The 26,276-nt window shown below is 36.9% G+C and overlaps 1 protein-coding gene across 1 annotated transcript in view; it reads left to right on the top strand.

Moving 5' to 3' along the window:
- gbe1a (glucan (1,4-alpha-), branching enzyme 1a) overlaps positions 1–26,276 on the top strand; it is a 251,831-nt gene that overhangs the window by 168,390 nt on the left and 57,165 nt on the right. The window contains exons 13-14 of the mRNA XM_056466954.1: positions 14,515–14,699; positions 16,298–16,428. Coding sequence (XP_056322929.1) covers positions 14,515–14,699; positions 16,298–16,428 — 316 coding nt within the window. The remainder of the gene's footprint in view (positions 1–14,514; positions 14,700–16,297; positions 16,429–26,276) is intronic.

Consider the following 26,276-nt stretch of genomic DNA (forward strand, 5'->3'; position numbering starts at 1 on the left):
GCATTAGGCTGACAGCGCGGAGGCTGCCAGACAAGGCCTGAGAAGCACAGAGGAAGGCAATGTGCCTGAAGAGGCTTTAATTGAATTTGAAAGGGGTGCCATTTTCTTCGTGCAGTGAAAGAGTTTGGTTTGTGGGCGAGAAGCGATGGCCCCTGTTTATTTATTTAGTCTCTGTTTAACGTACCTCTTCAGTCGTTTCTTTTGAAAAAGAACTTCAAAACAGGGAACAAATCGTGCTTTTCCCCTCTTCTCTCTTGTCCGTCTGGCAGGTGTCCATTTGTTTTACAGACATCACGCTCTGTCCCTGTTGGTTCACTAGCCAATACGTTTGCAGCTAGAACACAGAGTTTGATAAAAGACCTTTTGAAAAATTGAGCATTTATTTGTGTGTATTAAAAGTCCCCATGACTAAACTTGACAAAGAGCTGCAATAAAGAGATCATTTTCCTAGAAATGGAATTTCTGTCATCTTTAACTTGTCCTGCACTTGTTCCAAACCTTTTATTTTTTCTTCTGCTGCACACAAAAGAAGAAATTTACACATGTTTGGAAACAGGTAGCCATTGATAGATGTTTTAAAAAAACTTTTGGAAGAATGCTGGAAACCAGTAGCCGTAGTCATGGCCAACAATGCGATCATCCATTAGTCAATATCACATAAAACATTTTCGAATAAAGTACCGTTCCCATTCAATGAGTCAAAGGGAACAAAATCATCACTTCCTGATCAATTGGTAGTGAATATTAAAAAGACAAATGCAGTTTGCTGCGATAGGAGAAGTTACAGTGAGCCTTTTTTCTTATATTATAAATTACTTGCACCTATAAAAATGAAGACGAAACGCAATGAGCGTGTGGTGGCCTTTGGAGGCTGGTCTTTGGGAACACAATCGCTTAAGAGGTAATTATACCAAACCACTATAATGATAGACTTTAGCTAAGGGATTTTAGAATGACAAAGACAAAAATTTCCGATGTGGTTGACAATGTGGTTGGTGCACTAGTTTGTCTATGTCATGCCATACCATAGCCCCTCATATTTTTGTTATCACATGATCTGCTAAAACAGGGGTGTCAAAATTCCTAAAGGGTTGCAGCCCTGCACAGTTTAGTTCCAACCCTGCTTCAACACACTTAAGCTGTGGTCACACTGGGCTTTTCTCCCCATTGACTTCCATTCATACACACACGAATGCGTCAGACCAGAAACGCAGGGTCATGCGTCAAGTTTTGCAGGTCGCTGTGGTGCAAAGTTCAAGCTTGGTGAACTCTGACCTGCAAAATCGCATTACTTGATTGCGTGAGACCAATCGAAGATCAAAACATGACCTCTCTGGATAGAAATGTAAAATATGGACCAATCGCTCGCTTTTTAAATGTCTAATCATCTTGTTTAATTCCGCTCCGTTTTGCAGGGCCGTACGACAGAATTTTGCAAGCTCAAACTCTAGTGTGACCGCAGCTTTACCTGCAGGTTTCAAACAAGCCTGAAGGATTTAATTAGTTTGATCAGGTGTATTTAATTAGGGTTGGAACTAAATTGTGCAGAGCTGCAGCCCTCCAGTTTGACACCTGTGTGCTAAAACAAACCATATTATTTTTTTTACGCATGCTGGAATTTATTTGGTAAACGTGTTGCCATTGTGTCTGCAGTCTTCAATGTTCTTTAAAATATCTTCTTTTGTGTTCAGCAGAAAAAGACTTTGAGTAAATGGTAAGAAATTTGTCCTGTTTCTTTTTAAGGCACATTTACACATAGGACAATAAATGCAATGATAAAGATATAATTTAAAATTCCTCATCGCAGCTATAACTATAAACTCACAGAAGAATAAAATCTTTGGAATCATTTTGAAAACATGTTTTTTTTCCAGTTGATCAACAAAAACAACTTTGACACCAAATAAAAAAATTAAATAAAATAAAATACTGAAAAAAGTAAAATGCTGCTGTATCCTGCAAACAAAATCTGTACAATGTTGTCCAATGCATTAACATTTACATTTTGGGGAAAAGAAATATTTCTGAACAGAAAAAAAAGTCAGTTTGAATGAATAGAGTGAGTCGTGAATAGTTTTTATGCATGATTTTTCTTTAACAAATCATGTCAAATGATTGTTTTAACAGCCACATGTCATCAACTACTGACATAACGGTGTAATTGAAATCGAGTTATTATCAAAAGTTGATTAAAGGCTGATTTATACATCTGCGTCGAGTGATCGGCGTGACCCCAGTGCCTGCCTGCCTACCTGCCTGCATGCTGTTTGTGTTGCTCTGGGATAACACTTCCGAAACGCTAGCTGGCAGTAGGTTTTTATGTTCCTCTGTGTCGAGTTTCTTCGAGGGTGTTTTGTTTTTTTCTGAACGCTACAAGTAGCTAAAACCCGCTCATTCAGAAGTGGGAACCGGCGGGCGTGCAACAACTTTAATCATAAAGTAAACACAAAGCAAAAGTCTCCATCTGGTGCTCCTTCATGGGACTCGACACTTGTAAACAATTGCTCTACCAGGCTTGCAGCTCTCAGCACTGTCCACGCTCGTCACTGTGCTACGCGTTGTTGCAACCTGTAGTTACATTTTTTATGAGGGGCGTGTCAGAATTATCATCAGCCATAGTGAGGTAGTAGCAGAAGTATAAATCAGCCTTAAGGGTGTTCGAATTAATTCTAATAAATGACAAAGACCAATCACATCTACATCAAAAACAAAACTAACCATGTAAGGCTGAATACTGTAATGTAATTTTGCATATTTTAGTGCAAAATGCATCTTTTTGCAACATATCTTCATTGAACTGTGTGAAATATTTGACATTAAAGCACACAATTGTTCCTTAAATAAAAGACAATCTTGTTATCTACAACAATGACATTTGTGCATTTTAAGCATCCAAATACATTTTAAGGCCAGTGTATATATGTGTTTCATTAGGATTGTGGTGAAGTAAAGCATATGTTTGCTCCTACTGAAATGGAGAGGGAGTTATTCCTCCCATTAGACAGACTGCTATTCCCCCTAATTAAGACAGGAAGATGCAGACGGCAGGCAAAATTGCACACTAAACAAAAGGCAGCCAGACACACAGACTGTATATTTAAAAGCATCCAGCAAGAGCTAGCTCCGGTTATTAAGGCAGAAGTTTGAAGTGTTATTTTGGCAAAGGTCTTACCCAGCATTCTCGGCACTGAAACTGCAAGGTCACGGCCTTTGTTATGCAATCAACTTCTGATCTTACTGTTTTGTAGTCTGAATGCACCTCTTGTGACTGTCACAAACATGATGCAGAAAGTAACTTTTTGCATGTATAAGCATATTTAGTATAAAGGTATCAAATTAATATTCAGTAGCACCCGCCAAGACAAATGCTATTATTTTTGCTTATACAGTATATAGGGATTTGGACTTTACCGCAGAACTCATCAAGCATGGTTTGTGTGGACATAATCTAAGAGTGTGTGCTATGATCTAAATAAATGGACCCCAAACTACAAAATTTGCTTCAGTAGAACATTAGAGAAGATTTTTGGCTAAGAGTAAGATTTTTGTGTGTGTGTGTGTGTGTGTGTGTGTGTGTGCGTGCGTGCGTGCGTGCGTGCGTGCGTGCGTGCGTGCGTGCGTGCGTGCGTGCGTGCGTGCGTGTGTGTGTGTGTGTGTGTGTGTGTCTGTGTGTGTGTGTGTGTAGGCATGAGCCGGTGTAATATTCTGAAGGTATGATAATATTGGATAAAATTATCACGATTCAACGTTATTGTGATTACAGCTCTAAAATATGTTATTATTAAATATATTGTACTGTGGTGGCACAGTGGGTAGTGCTGTCACCTCACAGCAAGAAGGTTGCTGGTTCAAGCCTGGGGCAGATGGCATTTCTGTGTGGAGTTTGTATGTTCTCTCCGTGTTTGCGTGGGTTTCCTCCTGGTGCTCCGTTTTTTTTTTCTACAAGTCTAAAGACAAGTGAATTGGAAAAAAAACTAAATTGTCCGGAGTGTATGTTTGTGAATGAGTGTGTATGGGTGTTTCCCAGTGATGGGTTGTAGCTGGATGGGCATCCGCTGTGTAAAACATATGCTGGATTAAGTTGGAGGTTCATTATGCTGTGGCGACCCCTGATTAATAAAAGGACTAAGCTGAAAAGAGAATGAATGAATGAATGAATGAATGAATGAATGAATGAATGAATGAATGAATGTCTGGAGAAAAACAAAACTTTTTCCCATTGAACAAATTTTTATTTTATTTTAAGAAATATTTAAAATATTTGATGTGAACTTTTGATGTGGATGGTTCTCTGCTGCTGGAGATACTCTGACAACATGTAAAAAATGTATATATTGTACTGCAGAAATGGTATAACAAAGTTTTAGCGGTTTTAAAACCAGTAATCGTCCCAACACAAATGTGTTCTAATGAAAAAAGCTCACTTACACTGTCACTGGTAACTTTACTGGCTACAAGAATAAAAAAAAGAACACAATCTCAAAAAAATATATCAGAAGTGTCAGAAGCCATGGTGTTCATTTTGGCCTGTATTTGCTTGTTCATTTGACTCTGAAAATACCAGTATCCACTGGGCCACATTTCAGCTTTAAAAAATTATATATATTTTAGGTTCATTTGGGCTGAGGACAAGGACAATGACAGAGTCTGTACAGTGTTTTTTATAAAGAACAAAAATCTGACAACCATTCCTTACAGAACAACTTGGAAATCAAACATCAGTCCATTTTAGAATTTTTTGGGATGAAATTTTCCCCCAATTTGTGTTTAACAGAGAGAAGATTTTTTCAACACATTTCTAAACAATAGTTTTAACAAATCATTTCTAATAACTGATTTATTTTTTCTTTGCCATGATGAAAGTGAATAATGTTTTACTAGATATTTTTCAAGACACTTCTGTACAGTTTAAAGTTACATTTAAAAGCTTAACTAGGTTAATTAGGCTAACTAGGCAGCTTAGGGTAATTAGGCAAGTTATTGTGTGACGATGGTTTGTTCTGTAGACCATCGAAAAAAAATAGCTTAAAGGGGCTAATAATTTTGACTTAAAAAAAAAAAAACTGCTTTTGTTCTAGCTGAAATAAAACAAATAAGACTTTCTCCAGAAGAAAAATATTATCAGACATACTGACATACTCAAAATTTCCTTGCTCTGTTAAACATCAATTGGAAAATATTTTAAAAAGAAAAAAAATCAAAGTGGGACTAATAATTCTGACTTATAAATATATGACACTGTATATATGGGACATTCTACCAGAAATGTACATTATCTGTCCCTGAAATAAAAACATAAATACAGTGAATAAAAAGTATTTCATCCCAAAAAATTCTAAAATGGGCTGATGTTTGATTTCTAAGTTGTTCTGTAAAGGAATATGTACTTCATTTGGTTGTCAGATTTTTGTTCTTTATGAAAACATTGTACAAAGTCTGTCAATGTCCTTGTCCTCAGCCCAAATGAACCTAAAGCTTTAATACTTTTGTTATGCTAAAAACTGTTATTTAGAAGAAAAAAATACTTCAGAAATAGCAAGTTTAGGTTGTTATCATTCACATCAATTGATTAAAAACATGATATTATAAATAAATTCTACAAATAATTACTAGAAATATATAATACTAATAAATTTACAATTGTCCCCATGTTTCGGTCAGTCCTGTCACATTTGCATTAAATTTAACATAAAATGCGTACATTAAAGCGTGCATTTAAGACTATGACTCGAAAGTGACATCATTTGACGGAGAAGAAGCTGACAGTGATCATTCTATCATTGAATTGTATGGTTTTATATTTTATGCTTGTTTTTGTATAATTTTTTGAGGATGACAAGCTTAAGTCCAGCTTAAGTATATATATATATATATATATATATAAAGTGAGGCTACACTGTGGATCAGTGGTTAGCACTATCGCCTCACAGCAAGAAGGTCACTCGTTAGAGTCCAGGCTGGGTCAGTTGGCATTTCAGTGTGGAGCTTGCATGTTCTCCCTGTGTTTGCGAGGGTTTCCTCCGGGTGCTCTGGTTTTCCCCACAATCCAAAGACATGCGGTATAGGTGAATTGAATAAACTAAATTGGTCGTAGTGTATACAGTATGTGTAAATGAGTGTGTTTGGATGTTTCCCAGTACTGGGTTGCGGCTGGAAGGGCATCCGCTGTGTAAAACATATGCTGGATAAGTTAGAGGTCCATACCACTGTGGTGTTCCCTAATGAATAAAGGGACTAAGCTGAAGAAAAATGAATGAATGGACAAATTAATGTATAAAAGTGAACTAGCTGTACATTTTAGAAGGCATGAGAGTGAAAATTTAAGATGAACTATCCTTTTACAGTTCAAAATGTAAATTCTTTTATCAATTACTAACAATATTTGAATAAAATGTAAGAGAAATCTGAGATTTCACTTCCTCTACTGAAAGTTTTTTCAGTAAAAACTCTGATACTCCAATATGAATCAAGCTGTTTAATCCAAGCCTTCTAAAGAGACACTATCACTATTTACGAATGAATCAATTTATATGGGTTTATTTTATATATCAAGGACATTGCGTCATAGTTTCATATTAATTAAAAATAGGTTTAATTGAAAGTATCGCCATTTGTAAAGATGAATAAAAGTCTAATGGGTTTTGAATTTTCATTTTGGCCTTAACTAAACCTTTTGCGATTTTCGCCTATAGTAAGTGATAAAATTGCCAGGAATAAAAAAGAGAAGAAAAGACCCAGGGTGAACTCTTTTGAAGTATGATGTGACTCAAACTAAACCGCTTAACTATGGTTGACATTTTTTCAGTGATGATGAAATGAAAGAAAACCTGTATTTATTCCCCTCTTGTAAACAACCCCTTTAAAATATTAACATTTAAAAAAAAGAATCCTCAGAGTTAGAAATTGGAGTGACTCACACTTTTTTGAATAAATAAATTTAAATGCTTTTTATATTCAGCTGAATTTGGTTTCCAGACACACTCGACTGATCATAGTATCCTACAGAGCCAATTAAATGTGTAGAGGAAGTCGGAAGCGTGCAATTAATTACCTTTTGTTTATAGAGGTAATTCAAACGTAACTGGTAGCTTCGAATTAGGTTAATTACAGCTGAAAATGTCATTTCGCATGAAGTCACGCTTCATCATCATCAGATACTTTTAATATTTCACACCTAACGTGTTTATCGTCCTCCAGAAAAGCACATTGTACTGTCTGATCACTGTGAGTCCAAGTGTTTGTTTGTTTTTCAACTCCCGGACCAGATAATCCAGACTGAGCCTCATCTTTTAGTCCTGGCTCTACAGGAGTCACATTATCTTTAACGGTGAAGGCGAGAGCTTCTTTCTTTGACTTCAAATTGACACTGAACTCAAAGACCATCTAATCTCCACCTTGCAGCTTGTTACACATGAAAGAGATGGAGAGCTAAAAAGAAGTCCATTTCTTATTTATGGGTTCATTTGGAGGGCTTTTCATGCAAACTATTTAAATCCCATTGCAGCTCACCAGGATCTTTGGCCTCACGCTATAGTAACCAAAGAGAAACTTGACTTCAAACATCACTACACGTCAGATCAGATTATGGGCTTAGTGAAATCTTAAAAGGGACGTGTGCATGTGCGTGTGTGTGCTCTTCGTGTGGTTACTTGAGGCCAGACTGCCTAATCAAAAATGAAAATAGTGTGCTTACGCTAATAGACAAATCTGACTCTGGCCTGTTCAGAAAGTGTTAGCGAGGAAAGCGTATGGTTGTATCTCGAAGTTGTTGATCTCTGTGGGTTTTTTGTGTCTTAATGTGGACTTGAGACTAAATGCAATGATTTTGGATGGATCAGCATTTTGCAAAGTGGTTGAATTTGCATGTTTAGTGGTGCTTGCTTAGGAAAACACTACTGCTCATTTCCAGCCATTTGGGACTTTTTGCACCATTTGTGTTCAATTGTGTGAATTTTTGAGGAGAAATATGCGATACTTATCCCAGTGGTTGTACTTAAGGATTTTTGCCTAAACAGCTAAAATAGAACATAGACTTTCTTTGCAGAAATTTGAGACTAACATTTAAATGTTTGGGCTTAGATTTTTTGTTTGAAATCAGACTCATATGATCAGACTGATATTATAATTCAGAATCATATTTCAGAAAGGATGAAATTTAATTACATCATATTGATCCGAAGTGACCCTAGGCACATTTACATGAACACTGCTAACCTGATCATGACTAATAAGAAGACATTGCATGTAGGCATGTAAACAATTTAATCCATTTTCATTTAGTAGAGTATGGTCATAAACAACTTAAACATAAATCTGCCTGTCTATGCTTCCAAACTTAATGAAGATCATCCTCTAAACAGATGCGTTTCATATAGTTTTTTGGCATCCCTTTAGCTTAGTGAAATGCCTATACAAAACTGATGTATATAATGTGCAATAAACATTTATACTCAGCAGTTTACATGTGTTCATTGTCTCCTCATAAAAATACACAGCAAATGCTACAATATACACGTTAAACAAAGAGACCTTGTGTCTCTTTGGGGTACTGCTGAATACATCTCTAAACAATATACCCTGAATTTAACATTCTGACTCTTGACTGCCTGTTTTACAGAGCTGTTTTTTTACTATTCCTTAAAGTCTGTCCTGTTTTCAAAATAAGAGTCCCACTTACATAGTATGCTAAATATGAGCTTAGAAAAATGAAAAACCACTATGAAATGTTGCAGCTAATGTGCACAGGGTGTGCATATTAATAATAATATTAATAATTCCTTATTAGCGTTTCCTGGACGTTCACAAAATTTTACACATTTTTGTGGGGAATCTCCTCATCCACCACCTATGTGCAGCATTCACCTGGATGAGGTGACGGCAGCCAAAAAACGCCAGACTGCACACCACACACCAGCTGATTGGTAGAGAGGAAACAGAGTGATGAAGCCAATTATGATATGGGGATGGTTAGGAGGCCATGATGGACAGAGGCCAGTGGGCAAATATGGCTAGGGTGCCGGGGTTAAATCCCTACTCTTTTTCGAAAGACATCCTGGGATTTTTAATGACCACATAAAGTCAGGACCTCAGTTTAACATCTCATCCGAAAGCTCTTTTAAGATATTATTTATCCAGTGTGCAACATAACAGTTTCAATTGTCCTGTTGTTCACCAATATTTTACACTCACAGGATTTACCAGCCTGATCTCTCATGAAAACATAACAATTTTACATTTTGTCAGTTTTAGCGGCTAGTTCAGTCATAAATGTATGATTTTAAAAGGAGGCATGGCACCCAACCCCTCCCCTAAACCCAACCATAATTGGTGGATGAGCAAATTATAAAAATGAGATCATATGATTTCATACAAATTAGTCACTAAATCAAAAAGTTTCAAATTGCCATGATACAGCATTAGATTTACATGAGAATGAAGAAACAAACGTGTTTGAGACTATATGATAATAACTGTACCCAGCTTAAATGTAAAAATAAAGTTACCAGAGGTAGAAGGAGAGACAGGGGAGGGAGAGACGAAGAGAGTAAGTAGACCTTAAAGAAAGCCTAAGAGCAGTAGAGCCAGAGCAGGAAAGAGCCGGAGCAAAGTTGATCAGCTATTTTGTATCTTTCTTGACCATGTGACCAAAGCCCAAATACTGAGACATTCAAACTGACCAATCAACATGTGACCACATCGTAAAAGCCCAAAGTCCACACACCAGGCCCTGATCTTATCAGTATCTGCCTTTGGAGTCAGTATAGACCTTCTTTGGTGAAAAAGACATGTTTTGTCATATAAAAAAATGCATATGATAATTTAGACTCTTACACTCTATGGGCCCTATCATACATCCGGTGCAATAAGGTGCAAGATGTGTTTGGCGCGATTTGTTGCTGTTTTCAGACCAGCGCAACCCTAATTTTCCCGCTTTGCACCACGTTGTTTGAATAGTAAACCATTTGTGCCGACATGTGGACTCATGGGTGTCCCGGTCTAGAAAGGAGGTGTGTTAAGGCGCATTGTTGACGCGTTGCTATTTTGAGGAACTAAGAGGAACTAACGCAGAGCTTGTTAGCTGTGTGCCTTAAATGCGTACACATTGCTTTAAACAAACAAGATGTACAGCAAAACACAAATATCTTTACAAATGAAAAAGAATAAAAGGATCAAAATATTACAAAAATTCTTATTTTCTACCTAAATATAAAAACCACTGCCTCCATGCCTTCTTCATGTTGGAGGCTTTTTCCAGTTTATTCATGACTATTTGCATTTGTATAATGCTATTATTATTATCAGTATTACCTATTATATGCATATTTATATTTGTTTTAATAAAAACAAGTTTAGATTTGTCCACCTGTCTGGTTTTGGAGACGTATGCATCACCATATGGGGCATAAGAATAGGACGTGTGTTTGGATGTAAAACAGCTGTTTGACCACACTTCGTTATTATTGTTCTTTTATTCATTTGCTGGAAATTAGAACTGAATAAAAAATCCTTGCACTTAGCAAACAAAATTAAATATATAGGCTGGTGGATGTCTTCAGTGGAGTGCGTACAACACCGTTTCCTTATCCACAAAAGTAAATGAGTAAAGTAAAAAGTAAAGAGAAAGTAAAGAGGCAGATTGGGGGAGACTTGTTCTTTATTCTTGCACTGCAGATGCTCTGTTTAACTTGCTAGTGAAGCATTCAGTTTTTCCACTTACAAAGTCTGCCATGTGAATAGCAAATGTGCCATGGCGTGATGCAACTGACTTAAAGGGAATGGGAGTTGAGACTCTGATTAATTTAATGCGTGTGATGCTTAAAACACACCCATAACTCATTAAGAGAATAAGCACAACCCTGTTAGACCATGTGTCAGGGCGCAAACTGTATTTTTTTGTCCTTAAAATAGCAAAAGTGGATTTGGACATGCCCTTAATGCTTTTGCGCCATGCGCTTTAGACTTTGTGCCTAGATCATCAAAATAGAGCCCTATGTTCTAAGTACCAAACCCCTATTTTTTAGCTATGCTGAGGTAGATCCAGATTTTCATTTGATGGCACCTTTAGACAACCTATTATGTCTTAATTATTTACATTTACCAATCACACAGCACCATACTTAAAACTACCATACCAGTGACATATGGCAAAAATATCCAAGCACCATCTCACAAAGCTAGTTTTCCGTGGGCATTTTTTCTTCTTAACTCTACTTCTTAAAACTTTTTTCAATCTATACATTGTAGCATCTGCTTCCAGATGTACAAAAAAGGCAGAGGTGAACCTGGTCAGCCGCAGTCCTCATAGCCTTGAAGAAATCCATCTCCCTTGCAAGGTGCCCGGCTATAGCTCCAATATTGATCTAACCTTCGAAACATACACTTCGGCCCCTGTTACCTGTCAATCAGCCTGCGGGGTGAAGCGAGCTCATATATATAACGCTCATGCATATAACAACAGCATTATTCACAACACAGGCACTAAGATAGGGTCACTGTTATTCACTTGGGCTAAACTTTTATTTCTCGTACAAACAGTGGATATGTTCGGCTTTAAAAAAAGAAGCTCCTTTCAATGCCCTCCCATAACTTCAAGTGGTAGAGCGTGACTGCGAGCTGTGAATAATTTAAGATTATCTTAATATATGTTCGGCTGGAGAGTAGTGGACGTTCTTTATCGTTGTGTCTGTATTCAGCGCATGACGGAGGTGACAGGGGCCGTAAGAGAGACAAAATGTCCCATCATCCTAGTTTAATTATGGAGTCGGAGCTGTCATGGCTCTTTGTGTGAGCGCTCGCCACTTTCTGCACTTCTGGCCCATGCGCCGTGTCTCTACGGTTGACACATGATATGACTCTATCAGAATTATTTGCCGCAGAAGGTCCCCGTGCACATTAAGTAAAGTTCAAGTGGAAGCCGAGGGATTTGATCGCTCCGATACTCTCCTTCTTTCTTTGACGCTGTTTTTTTATTTCGGGTTCCTGCCATGGATCCTTCACTATCTCTGTGTGCTTTTAGCTTATGTTTTTTTTATTTATTTTAAAGACGCACATGTCTGTGAAAGGAGTCATTAGTGTTGCTAGTAGATGCTTTTAATGAAGCAATGCTGTTTGATTTGAGGAGAATGGAAGGATAGGATGTAAAGTAGCTCTTTAATGGAACATATTTTTTGATTTAAAAAAAGATTTCTATATATTTTACAGTATTAATCAATTATAAACACCAATTATTCAAACAAACAAATGCATGAATAATATTTACACAACATATTATTTAGTTTACTAATATTTTAAAAGTGATTATAAATAAATAAAAGTATATATTGTAAATTATGCTACTGTTACTACTACTACTAATAATAATAATAATAATAAGAATAATAAGAATAAGAAGAAGAAGAAGAAGAAGAAGAATGATAATAATATTAATAATAATAGATGATGATGATGATGATGATGATGATGATGATGATTTGTGTGTGTGTGTGTGTGTGTGTGTGTGTAAATATATGAAGTACGCAAAGTATTCAGGCCACCTTAAATTTTCCACCGTTTGTGACTCCTGGCTGTATTTCAAAGGGTGCTTCTATTAAATACTGAGCAAAGGGTCTAAATACTTTGGACCATGTGTTATTTCAGTTTTTCTTTTTTAATAAATCTGCAAAAAATGTCGACAATGTGTTTTTTGTCAATATGGGGTGCTGTGTGTACATTAATAATAATAAAAAAATACTTAAATGATTTTAGCCAATGGCTGCAATATAACAGAGTGAAAAATTTAAGGGCGTCTGAATACTTTCCATACTCACTGTATGTACAGTTGGGTCCATAAGTTTGGACATCGACACAATTCTAACATTTTTGGCTCCATACACCAACACAATGAATTTAAAATGAAACATTGCATAACTTTCCACTTATTTTCCTTCAAAAACTCTTTGTTTGCTTTTGCAGTATGCTTTCCAATGATTCTGAAGCTTTGGCTTAATATGAGTTGAAAATATTTCTTCACCTCCCGCTGTTTTTGTCAGCAGTCACATCATCAATAAATACAAGAGAACCATTTCCATTGACAGCCATACATGCCCACGCCATGTCACTACCACCACCATGCTTCACTGCTTAGGATCATGAGCAGTTCCTTTCCTTCTCCATACACTTCTCTTCCCGTCATTCTGGAACAAGTTGATCTTGATCTCATTTGTCCATAGGATTCTGTTCCAGGCTTTTTTAAAACTCTAATTTGGCCTTCCTGTATTTGAGGCTCACCAATGGTTTACATCTTGTGGTGAACCCTCTGTGTTCTCTCTGGTGAAGTCTTCTCTTGATTGTTGACTTTGACACACATACACCTCTCTCCTGGAGAGTGTTCTTGATCTGGCAAACTGTTGTGAAGGGTGTTTTCTTCACCAGGGAAAGAATTCTTTGGTCATCCACCACAGTTGTTTCCGTGGTCTTCCGGGTCTTTTGGTGTTGCTGAGCTCGATGGTGCGTTATTTATTTTTAAGAATATTAAATATTAAATAACAGTTGTTTTGGCCATGCCCAATGTTCTAGCTATTTCTCTGATAGGTTTGTTTTGTGTTTTCAGCCTAATGATGGCTTGCTTGACTGATAGTGACAGCTCTTTGGAACTCATCTTGAGAGTTGACAGCAACAGATTCCAAATGCAAATAGCACACTTGAAATGAACTCTGGACCTTTTTTGTGCTCGTTGTAATTGGGATAATGAGAGAATAAAACACACCTGGCCATGGAACACCTGAGAAGCCAATTATCCAATTACTTCTGGACCCTGAACAAGTGGGAGGCACGTATGCGAAATGTTGTAATTCCAACAGCGTTCACCTGATTTGGAATAATCTGTAAATACCCTTAAATTAAAGCTGACAGCCTGCAGTTAAAGCACATCTTGTTCATTTCATTTCAAATCCATTGTGTTGGTGTATAGAGTCAAAAATGTAAGAATTGTGTCGATGTCCAAATATTTATGAACCTAACTGTATATACAGTACAGTAAATGCAATATAATAATAAGAATGTTACTATTATTATTAGTAGTGATACAGTATATATAGTAGATAATATGGAATATACTGTATTTTAATTAGTTAATATTTTGGTTTAAGGTTCCTTAGTAAAAAAATCCAGTTCCAGCAAATATGGTTTCTCTTACTTTTATCAAAGTTGTTCTCTTTATCCAAAATAAATATCCTAGAGAAAAGAAGGCTAATAAAATTACACAAGCATTTCCTCTGGAGATCTTTAGATGAGCCTTACTTTGTAGCTGTTAATGACCAAGCCATCATGATAATACAGGTAAAATTAAAAACAAATCTTATTTAGTTTAAAAAAAAATCACACAGCAGTGTAAGAAAATCTCTTGTGAAATGAAGCTGTAGGGAAGGTAGGTTATAACATTTTCATAACACGCCAAATTATCTCAAATGCTCCAGGGTGTGTTTTCTTGTTTTGTCGATAAAAGCTTCTTCATTTTTCAAACTTTTCTTTTCTCAGGCAATGAGTTTGGCCATCCGGAATGGCTGGACTTTCCTAGGGAAGGAAACAATGAGAGCTACTATTATGCCCGTCGCCAGTTCAACCTGGTGGACACGGAGCATCTGCGATACCGACAACTATACGCTTTCGACCGTGACATGAATCTCACAGAAGACAAATACAGCTGGCTGACTGCCGCTCAGGTGATTCCTGCATGTGCACGTCTCAAACTGATTTTAACCTACAGATGAAACCCGCTGTAAATTTGCTTGCTGGATCTGTCCTTGCCATCTGTTATGCTGTGGGGAGCTATTTATCTGCTATGATAAATGGAATATGAGATGCATGGTCCTTATAATAATGAATTTGCATAATACAGCCAACCAGCCATGACGCGGGAAGACCATTTCACACATGCACGCACACACATACACACAAACACCTTGTAATGAAGAAAGCAGAGATATGATTTTCAGCATCTTTAACAAAATACTTTATTTTCATTAATCAATTCATTCATTCATTTGTTAGTTTTTTGTAATTTATTTATTTGATATATATGCTGATATACTTTTACATGTTTGATATATATTGTATTGACAATATTTTCACTAACCCACACCATTTTTTCTCTCTCTGTTTGTTTGTTTATCACTATTATAAAAGTTTGTAGTAGTAATAGTAGTAGTAGTAGTTGTTGTTTACATGTTTATTAACCTTTACCCACATTACCAATTAATGCATTCATCCATTCATCTATTATTGGTTTTACCCATTTTGTTCCAATTTGCATTTTTTCACACACTCATCTTATTTATGTATTTACAGTGGTGTGAAATGTGTTTTCCCCCTTACTGATTTCTTATTTTTTTGCATGTCTGTCACACTTTACTGTTTCAGATCATCAATCAAATGTCAATGTCAGTTAAAGACAGCGCAAGTAAACACATCATGCAGTAAAAGTTTTTTTCTATTAAGGGAAAACAAAATTTAAAGCTACAGCTGAAGCAAACTTGGGTTCTTGGGCACACTTCTGAAAGGCTGAAGAAAAACAATATGACTTTGGAGTGGCCTAGTCAAAGTCCTGACCTGAATCCTACTGAGATGCTGTGGCATAATCTTAAAAAGGCGGTCCATGTTTGAAAACCATGCAATCTGGGTAAATTACAACTGTTTTGCAAGGATGAGTGGGCCAAATTTCCTCCACAGAGCTGTAACAGACTCATTGCAAGTTATCGAAAACATTTGATTGCAGTTTTGTATTTAGTTTTCATTTCAAAACTGCATTTACTTGTGTTATCGTTGACTTTTATTTTAAATTTGTTTGATAAGCTGTAAAATGAAAGTGTGACAAACATGTTAAAGAATAAGAAATCAATAAGGGGATGAACACTTTTTTTACACCACTGTACATGTTTATCCATTTATATAAATGTTATAGTAACACTGTTGCTACCTTAGTTGTAAATATATCAACACATTTGCTTACATTTGCTTTTGACCCTTTTGAACACTTGTTGCCTGGTTCAGTGGCTTTAATTATAGCTGCTCTCCCAACCTGGTCAAGGAGATTTTTATTTACTCTGCTCTTCTAGGTGTTTAACAAGTTGCTCAAAACTTTATAAATCCAACAAGTCGGACCAGCTAAATCAAACAAACCAGATTTAGGGCAGTGGTTTTGGGCAGTTTTAGTGCAGATTTAGATAATATAAAGTAAAATCTAGAAAGCAAATCTTACTCTAAAATTCTTTCAATTTGACAGCCAGTTAAATCATTTACATCTTGTTTTGCTTTCTCTCAGGCTGCAGTCACGACTCTGAATCAAGATGACAAGGTGATTGTATTTGAACGTGCAAACCTGCTGTTTATTTTCAACTTCCATCCCTGCAACAGCTACACGGACTACAGGGTGGCAGCAGAGCATGCTGGGAAGTATCCTTTTAAATCAAGCTGTTCCAGAAGATAAGCACATCTTATTCTACATACTGATTCACCTACTTATACTATGCCCTAAAAGTATGCAGTTTTTTGTAAAGAAAATGTACATACTTTTTGTGTGAAGAGTGTATAGTTTAGAGGCTGATGGAAACACATTTAATGTTGTTGCAGATTAAGTATAATCCTGATTACATTCCATTAAATATCTTTCATCAGATTGGATATTAACAATCATTCTAACGCCTTTATCTAAACCTCTCCACTTAACTGTCAGTCTCACGTATCCACATTGCTTGTAGTTTTCAAACACGTTTAACCCTTTTTGTAGTTTTTTTAAAGATTTATTTTTGGCCTTTTTTGCCTTTACTAGATAGGACAGTAACAAAACAGGAAGCGAAGTGGGGTAGGGTCGGTAAATATACTTGAGCAGGGATTTGAACTCGGGCTGCCCAGAAGTGCTACTGCACAATGTCAGCACGCTAACCACTAGGCTATTGCGCTGACACACTTTTTGTTGTTTTAATCTGCTTGTTAATTTCCTCTACTCATTTGAATTGCGAAAACTCTCTTAATAGCTGTTTACTACCATTGTTTAGTCAAATGTTATTATTTTACAAAATCGTAGTGTTCACAACATCTCTAGGCTTTCTGCATCTCAGACACCAATATTTTAATGATTTATAAAACATGCATCACTGTCTGACCAGCTGAGATTAGGTATGGATATAAGCATTGCAATCATGTTTTCAATATTATTGGAGCACACTCTGAGCATATATTACTACAATTTGTTGTTCACTTTTGGCATCTAACAGAGCATTTGGACCCAGAAACTGTGATGTGTGAGGTCAGGCTTAACAAACGGATTGAATCCTCGACAAACACACTGTGTGTTGTGGGCAATATTAACAGTTAGAGTGTGTGCAAATCTGTCCTGTGAATTTCTAGCAGAAATAGTAGACTATGTGGGTAATTTCCGGGAATACTTTTTTATTCATAATAGGATTTGGGACATGCTAATTTGTCTATTAAATACTATTTAGGATGGGTAGTATGTGAATTGTGACAAGATTAGTGATAAATGAATGAATGAGTCAATGAATGAATAAATGAATGAATGAATCAATCAATCAATCAGTCAACCAACCAACCAACCAATCATCTAATCAACCAATCAATCAGTCAATCAATCAATCAAATGTCCAAAATGAATTGCAATATTTTGGGTGCTTAAAAGAAAACTATTAAATTAATCATTTTAGTGAATAATAAACAAGTAAAAGGATAATAAACAGATAATAGGACCCAAGACATGCCATTTCAAGGTGTACATTTAACATAACATTTGATGTTCCGGTAATTATTGCACTATCCAGGACAGATTACGCATAGAAATACTGTTCATCTCAGTGGATTGATGGACCGTGTTTACATGTATATGGGATCTGTAAAATATACAGCAAGTACCTGAGAGAGAGGTGGTCCAAATATCCCCACAAGTTGATTCATAGCAGAAATGCTTGACCTTGGGACATTTTTTGGTCCACATGAGAAAAAGAGCTCATAAATCACAGAGAATATATATATTTTTGAAAATCTCCAGATTGTTTCCCTCAAAGGTAGGGTTGAATATACAGTATGTACAGTATAAAAAATCATTGCATTTATGGAAAGACATAAAAGATTAAATAACAAGTGCGTGTGTGTGTCCTTCAGCACTTCATGTTTTTTAGAGGCCGATCTGCCATTGGTTGTGACATGTTTCCATTGATGTGTAAAGACGAGTTTGTACACTAGGGAGGAAGGGGAGGGGCGAAAACCGCCTGTCAAGGCTTGAAAACACATTTAATTGGCTGCAGAGATGATAGAGGTGACTGTCATCACACAGAATGAGCTGTCCGTGCCATTGTGTGTACATGTTTATGTGTGTTTGTGCACATGTGATGCTGCATTGGGGCATTCAGGTTGCACCAGTGGGACTTTGTGTTTATATGGAGGCTCCAATTAGGAGGAGAGAACCAGACACCCTACAACGAAAGAAACTACGCCTCATCAAACATCACCCACTCGCATAGATTTGCTCTCACAAATACCCTCAGTCACCAACACGCGCCTTTGCCTGTTTACAACTCTCAAAGATGAAGCTGGTACAGTTGTTGTTTTTGTTAGAAAGATTTCTGATAGAAAAAGTTGTTTCCATTTTTATTAACCATTACCCACATGCAATTAAAGCATTCATCCATTCATTTATTGACGCTTTTAACCCTTTTGTTCCATTGTGCACTTTTTCACACACCTATTTTATTTATGTATTTACATTGGAGTTAAAGAGTGTTTGCCCCTTGTTGATTTCTTATTTTTGCACATCTGTCACACTTTAATGTTTCAGAGTATCAAACTAATTTAAATGTTAGTCAAAGATAACACGAGTAAACACATCATGCAGTGAAAGTTTTTATTATTAAGGAAAAACAAAATCTAAAACTACAGCTGAAGCAAACTTGGGTTCTTTACTTCTGAATGGCTGAAGAAAAACAATATAAATACTGTGAAGTGGCCTAGTCAAAGTCCTGCCCTGAATCCAATTGAGATGCTGTGGCATGACCTTAAAAAAGTTGGTTTAAAAATAAGGATGTTAAAATTAATTGATTCTTTGGTGCACAGCGATGCAGATGCAGACAATTTGGTATTGGTTCAATAATAATCATAACCGGTTATTATGTACTGACATCGTTTATCTTATATGCGCTATGTTGCTGTAGCTTACTATGGCGAGGGAGGCAAGTGCGAGTATTTATAACGCTCAAACTACTTAAAAACGCAGAAACTGTGCACAATTTCACTGTGTGTGTGTGTGTGTGTTTGCTGTACAGTCTTTCACTGACACTGACAGCAAAAGTCCCTATTTTTCTGCGATTGAGAAAATGAAAGTAAACTCCATTTCCCTCTCTCACTGTGGCCCATTTGACCTGCTGACATGACTTTTGCTCACCGTTTGGCTGTTACAGCAATACTTCTAGATACAGACACAAGCACGTGTCTGCAGAGCAAGTTTTCTGCGCGTCTATCATGGATCAGCTGTGATCACCACTGCTGTTTATCAGTGTCACTCATCTGTGAACAGCGCCAGTGCATATGAGCCAATCGCAGCTCTTTCTGTTGAGCGCGTGACCAATCATATGGGTGTAAGAAAGAACTCGCTAGACAAGGCTCAGAAAGCGAGCGAGATATTTATATTTGTTTATTTGCTATAAATGCTCATGTTGTTCTGTGCACTTGAGTTTTTAAAGGTAAAGTTTATATATCAGACTGTTTCTAAGAAACGGATAAAATTGTATTACAAATAGTATATAAATATATTTATACATTTTAATAAAAGAATTGCTGTGCTGTGAAGAAAATATAAAATTGTGTATGGAAAGCATCGCCACTGCACCGTGATGCACCGAATTATCGATTTGAACCGAATCGATGGCATGATAATCGTAACCGAACCGTGAAACCAGTGTAGGTTCACACCTCTATTTGAAAACCATCCAATTTGGGTGGAATTACAACCATTTTACAAAGATGAGTGGGCCAAAATTCTCCACAGAGCTGTAACAGACTCATTGGAAGTTATTGAAAACATTTGATTGCAGTTTTGTATTTAGTTTTCATTTCAAAACTGCATTTACTTGTGTTATTTTTGAATATTATTTTAAATTTGTTCGATGATCTGAAACATTCACAAAAACAAACAAAAAATCTACAAGGGGGTGAACACTTTTACACCACTGTACATGTTTATCCATTTATATAAATGTTATGGTAACACTTTGTTGTTGCCTTAGTTGTAAATATATCAACATATTTACTTACATTTACTTTTTTCCCTTTTAAACACTTAAACAAGCCTGGGTCAGTGGCTTTAATTAAAGCTGCTCTCCTAACCTGGTCAAGGAGATTTTTACTTAGAGATGATAGAGGTGACTGTCATCACACAGAATGAGCTGTCCGTGCCATTGTGCGTACATGTTTATGTGTGTTTGTGCACATGCGATGCTGTATTAGGGCATTCAGGTTGCACCAATGGGACTTTGTGTTGATATGGAGACTCCAATTAGGAGGAGAGAACCAGACACCCTACAACGAAAGAAACTACGCCTCATCAAACATCACCCACTCGCATAGATTTGCTCTCACAAAAAACATGTGCCTTTGCCTGTTTACAACTCTCAAAGATGAAGCTGGTCCAGTTGTTGTTTTTGATAGAAAGTGCATTTCTCTAATGCTGAAAATTCTGCTTTCAATCTAAAGATGCACTGTATACATGTAATTGACACAGTGATTATTATAGTTCAAGAACTGTAAAATAGTACTGAAATATCATGTATGGGTGTTTCCTAGTAGTGAGTTGTCACTGGAAGGTAAAACAAATGTAAATTAAATTAATGTAAATCAATTAACCATATTATTATTCATATTTAATTTTAAAAAGTTGGTTAACACTGTTAAATACATATTTTAAATTATTAATAACAACAATAATGATAATAATAATGTTGTATTTGTTACATACAAAATGTTGTTTACATCATTAAATACATATTTAATATGAATAGTAGTACAGTATTATCGTCTTCAACATTAATCTTAAAGGAGAACTGAAAATGCCAAGTAATATATATTACAGATATGGTAAAACATTTAAATATTTAGAAATTTAGCTTTTTCTCATAATCAAAATGCTAAATAAATTGAGTCTTAACTCTATAAATCTGCATTCTTGTCCTAATTCTAGTCTTCAGTCTTTTTCAAGGCATTTGTTTGCATCCAATCATGAATCTATTTATGAGTCCCTTGAAACATCAGGCCTTCAGATTGGATGCATATATACCTCAGATCAATAAAACAGCAGAATGTGGTGGCAAACGTGCAGGGGCAGCTGCTTCAGATGGGGAGGGATCTATTTATTTTGCCCCCAAGAACTGATCTCTATGCTGGGGGAGGCTTTAGCCTCCGCTAGGGGTTTTCTGCAATCTCGATGCTTCAAGGGAAAAAGAATGTGATCGATACCATGATATAGGAGTATCTCCAGACTCTTTCCGCATACCTCTTTACACTTTTATGTTTCATTCAATGTGTTTTTGCTCTTAGTTTGTGTCTTCTCGCAGTCAAGGAAGCGGACAGGGATACTTCTCGTCTGTGATAGTCAACAATTGTTTAGGAGGCACACTTTGCCAGGCAGCAGTTTGATAAATAAGTAAAAAGACAAACACTATGTGTGCATTGCAAGGTTGAAGCCAATGCTAAGAGAATATTGTTGCTAGAAGCCACAAGAGATGTGTTGTTTGAGACTGGCAATATCCTTTTAACTTTTAAACATGATGAAATACTAGAATTGTTCCTTACAAAATGGAAAAGTTTGGAATTGTTTCAGTTGAACAAGTTGTTTCCCATTGGTTCAGTGTACGTGCTTTTGTTATAGCATAATTTTTCCCTACACATAAATATGTTGAATGGACACTGACCAGCCAATTTATAAAGGTACAGCTTATGAGTACAGAGTTTAACCACTTTTTGCTTCCCAGATTGAACAACAGTGAATTGAACAAAATCTCCCCCATGCCATTACAACACAATCAGTCTAAAAAACTGACACAAACCAGAATAGATCCAGCTGTTTGTATCAAATAAAACCTTAAAGATGTGCATAAAAATTCTATTAGATCAGCAGAAATTCTCACACCAGCCTGACTGGCACCAAGAACTATTCACTTTTAAAGTCATTAAATCACCTTTCCTTCATTCCTATGCTGTGTTTGAACTTCATCAGATTGCTTGACCCCATCTACATGCCTGAGTGCATATTTACATTAATGAGCAGTTGAACAGATGAACACAATATAGTGGCCATTAAGTATACTGTATCTAGTGGAGATAGATTAGGCAGCAATTTTTAAACACTAATGTTCTATTGTTTTTGTTTGTTGTAAGGCATTAAAAAACTATTTATTTTTGTGGAAAACAGTGATCAAAATTAGAGAACAGCAATGGTTGTAAAATGAAAATGGAACAAAAATAAGCTTAAATTACTTTTACTTATTTATAAAAGTGACATTTCTAAAATGTACAGCAGTCAATAATTAGTAGCACATTCTGCATTCAAAGAACATCACTAGTTTCTCCCACTGCTCTGCTGCAAGCTTGATCCACTCTTCTTCAGTCTCTTCCACACTTCCCCAACTGAAGTAAGTCTCTTAGCCATAACTTTGTTTGATTTTTTAGAAATGTTCAATAAGGTTTACATCAGGGCATTGGGCTGGCCTTTTTTTAAAGTGCTTTCAGCTTTATGGAACTGCTTTACCTGTTTTGGTGTTTAATGGGGCTCATTATCCTGCATAAACATTGCTGACTGTTTGACCGATGAAAGCAAAGAAGGATTATGATAAACATTTACATTCTTTCTGCCATGTAGCTTTATAAAAGGTCAAACTCCTGCTGTATAAAATGAACCAAACCATGAACTTCACCTCCACCATTACTGACTTTTGTACACATTTTTCAGTGTTTCCTCAGTTTAACTATGATCATAAATAATCATAATAATAAATTGGTAATGGAAAATTTGGCTGCTAGTTAATACCAAATGACAAATTGACACAAATAACTGGAAGTTTTTTTTCCCAAAATTGTTCTCTAATTTTAGTCATTGTTGTCTTTCAAATCTCTTTTATACATTATATACATTGTTCAGCATAAATGAATACACTCACTTAAATACACTCACTAAAAGTACCATTTTAGTTAATGTCCTAATGAACACAATCAATTTCCAAACTGCTGATATGACTAAATCTTATTTACAAAATAACATCTGCATAATTCATTCATAACACAGGTGTCCAGCAGACAGTTGACTATTAAAGGGTTAAAAACTCTTCCCATTTCATGCTGCCACTAATGGCACCACATGAAAAATACATGTCTCTAGACCTGAGTAAAAAACTAATTATTTTACACAAGTAAGGTGAAGGCTACAGGAAAATCAGCAAGACATTACTTATCAGTAGGACCAGACAGAATCTACAGATATTTTTTGCCATTTCTGCACAGAATATTGTAAAAAATCTGCAGATTTATGTAGAATGATTTTGGGTGTATCGTAATGTTAAATAAAAAAAAATATATATATTTTTTACTTTTATTTATTGTTTATAATCCAAATCTTATTAGATCCATTTATTTGGAAAATAAAGCAAGTCTCTCATGTGATAAATCTACCATATATCTACTGTATTGTAAGTAAATCATATGAACATTTTCATATCAGTCAGTATTATTACTGAAATTAATAAAAAAAAATTTATAAATATAAATGGGGTGACGCAGTGGCGCTGTAGGTAGTGCTGTCGCCTCACAGCAAGAAGGTCGCAGGTTCGAGCCTCGGCTGGGTCAGTTGGCGTTTCTTTGTGGAGTTTGCATGTTCTTCCTGCGTTCGCGTGGGTTTCCTCCGCGTGCTTCAGTTTCCCCCACAGTCCAAAGACATGTGGTATTCGTTAATTGGATAGGCTCAATTGTCCATAGTATATATGTGTGTGAATAACTGTGTATGTGGTTCCCAGTGATGGGTTGCAGCTGGAAAGGCATCCGCTGCATAAAACAAATGCTTGATGAGTTAGCAGTTCATTCCGCTGTGGCGACCCTAGATTAATAAAGGGACTAAGCCGAAAAGAAAATGAATGAATGAATGAATGAATAAATATAAATTTACACACAACTAAATAAATAGACTCAATAATAGGCTAAAATCTGTGGATTGCTGTGCGCGCAGAGACCGTGTGGGCCTACTTATCTTTCAAAATACAGTAGCAAAAGTGGTACTAACATTTAAAATGGTCGTTGTGCAATTTTTTTAACATGACAATGATCATAAACAAACATCGAAAGCCACTGTTACAGTTCTGAAGGAAAACATGGTGAAAGTAATTCAATGCCCAAAGACATGCGAACACAATCAAACAACTATGGGAAATTCTGTTAAGCATCACTCTCCATCCAGTATTCAGTCTCCAAAAGAGGTTATTCTTGAAGAATGAAAAAAAGACTTTAGATTTTAGCCAACTTGTTCTTTCCATGCCTAGAAAACTAGTAAGGTTTACATATTTTTTATAATTATTTTTAGGGGTTTTCACCTTTAACGTGATAGGACAGTGAAGGACATACAGAAAAGCACTGGGAGCAGACAGAGGGGAAGGATCAACATAGGACCTCGAGCTGGGATTCAAACTCGGGTCACCGTGAGCACCTTGGTGCTATATGTCGCCGCTTTTAAACACTAGGCTATTGGCGCTGATAGGTGTACACATTTTTGTATCACGCTGTTATGAGTAAAACAGAAAAATGTGTAATCTAAGCTATAAAGTTAGCCATAATTGATGTTGTCTTGTCAGCATTTCAAAAGTTAGCTGTGTTAATTGAGATAATGTTTACAATGATAAATATATAATGTCTTAAATTACTAAGTTAAAAATATCTCTTTCTAAGGAAAACTTGTAGGTTGCCCTCTACTTTTGATCTCCACTGTATATATGTATATTTTTTGCAGCACAAGCTTTGTCATCTCTACAAAATCATCCTTGCACTCGCCTTACAGACAGCTTTCGCACTCAATTATAAATGTCCCCACTGCCAAGTAATAAACACCTCTGCAAGGTGCAGAACTACACGTGCTGAATGGCTAGTTTGAACCGTGTTGCTAATGCACTCTCCAGCAGCTCCAGACTTGAGCGAGCAGCCCCTCATTATAGCAGACCCAGAGCAGAGGCCCTCGCCCATCCAACAGCTCCTGCTCGTACCCCCTGGCCTCCTCTTCAGAGAACAAGGACTGCGGGGAGCTGCCGGAGATGAGCTCCACCAACTGAAGGCCTCCCACCAGGGCCTCTATTTAATCACAGCCCAGGCAGCGAGCCCGCTTGGCGGGGAATAAAGACACCCTTCAGCCAGGGCCACTTAGGCTTCTTCCAGCCCCTGCCGCTGCCCTTTCTGTGTCTTACGCAGGAGGGGGGAGCCCTCTATCCATGCCACCAGCCGTCGCGCTTTGAAGATGAGAGATGAGGGTGTTAGAAGTGTGGGACCAGCGGATGGAGCAGGTTAATACGGCCCTCGCATGCCTCCCCAAACACCTAATCGTTTTGTGTTTGCCCATGTATTTTTCTCATTAAAACATCGCCTTTAACCAAAGCCAGTGTGGGCTTTGTGAAAAACATTTCCAACCCTGAAGCCATGAACCTAAACGTGGAGTTTGAAATGACACTCATTGATATTCGAATGGCGTTTCGCTTTTTTTGACCTGCCAGTAGATTTGTACCATTCTCTTTCTGTTCCGGCAGCCTGCTCCGTGTCTCTGAGCTGATATCGGAGATGTTGAAGTATGAATCCCACCAGGACGTCAACCTGATCAGGCTTTGAAACTGTGAGTCATATCCTCATTATATCTCATGCGTAATACAGCAACACACACACACATACCTGATATAGAGGTCTAGTAGTGTTTCATATCTGCCGTCCCTCGTTTCTGTGCTGCTGACTGGCTGGAGCTGTTACTAATCGCTTAAAGCTGATCATTATGGCCGGTTTCTCCACCGCTGGAGTGTTTTGTTTTGGGGGAGGCAGGAAAGGGGTCTTGGAAGACGATCAATCATTTCTCCTTGTGGGAGAGTATCGATTCTTCCGGTCTCCGGGGCCATGAAGTCCAGAGGGGCTGCTCAGCCAATGGGGCTGGTCGATGAGAACGTGGCCGCCTCACGCCAGCTTCTGATAGGTGATCACAGCCATGTTTTCTGAAGCTAGACAGGCAG

Source organism: Danio aesculapii, chromosome 10, assembly GCF_903798145.1.
Source record: "Danio aesculapii chromosome 10, fDanAes4.1, whole genome shotgun sequence".
Lineage (NCBI taxonomy): Eukaryota > Metazoa > Chordata > Actinopteri > Cypriniformes > Danionidae > Danio > Danio aesculapii.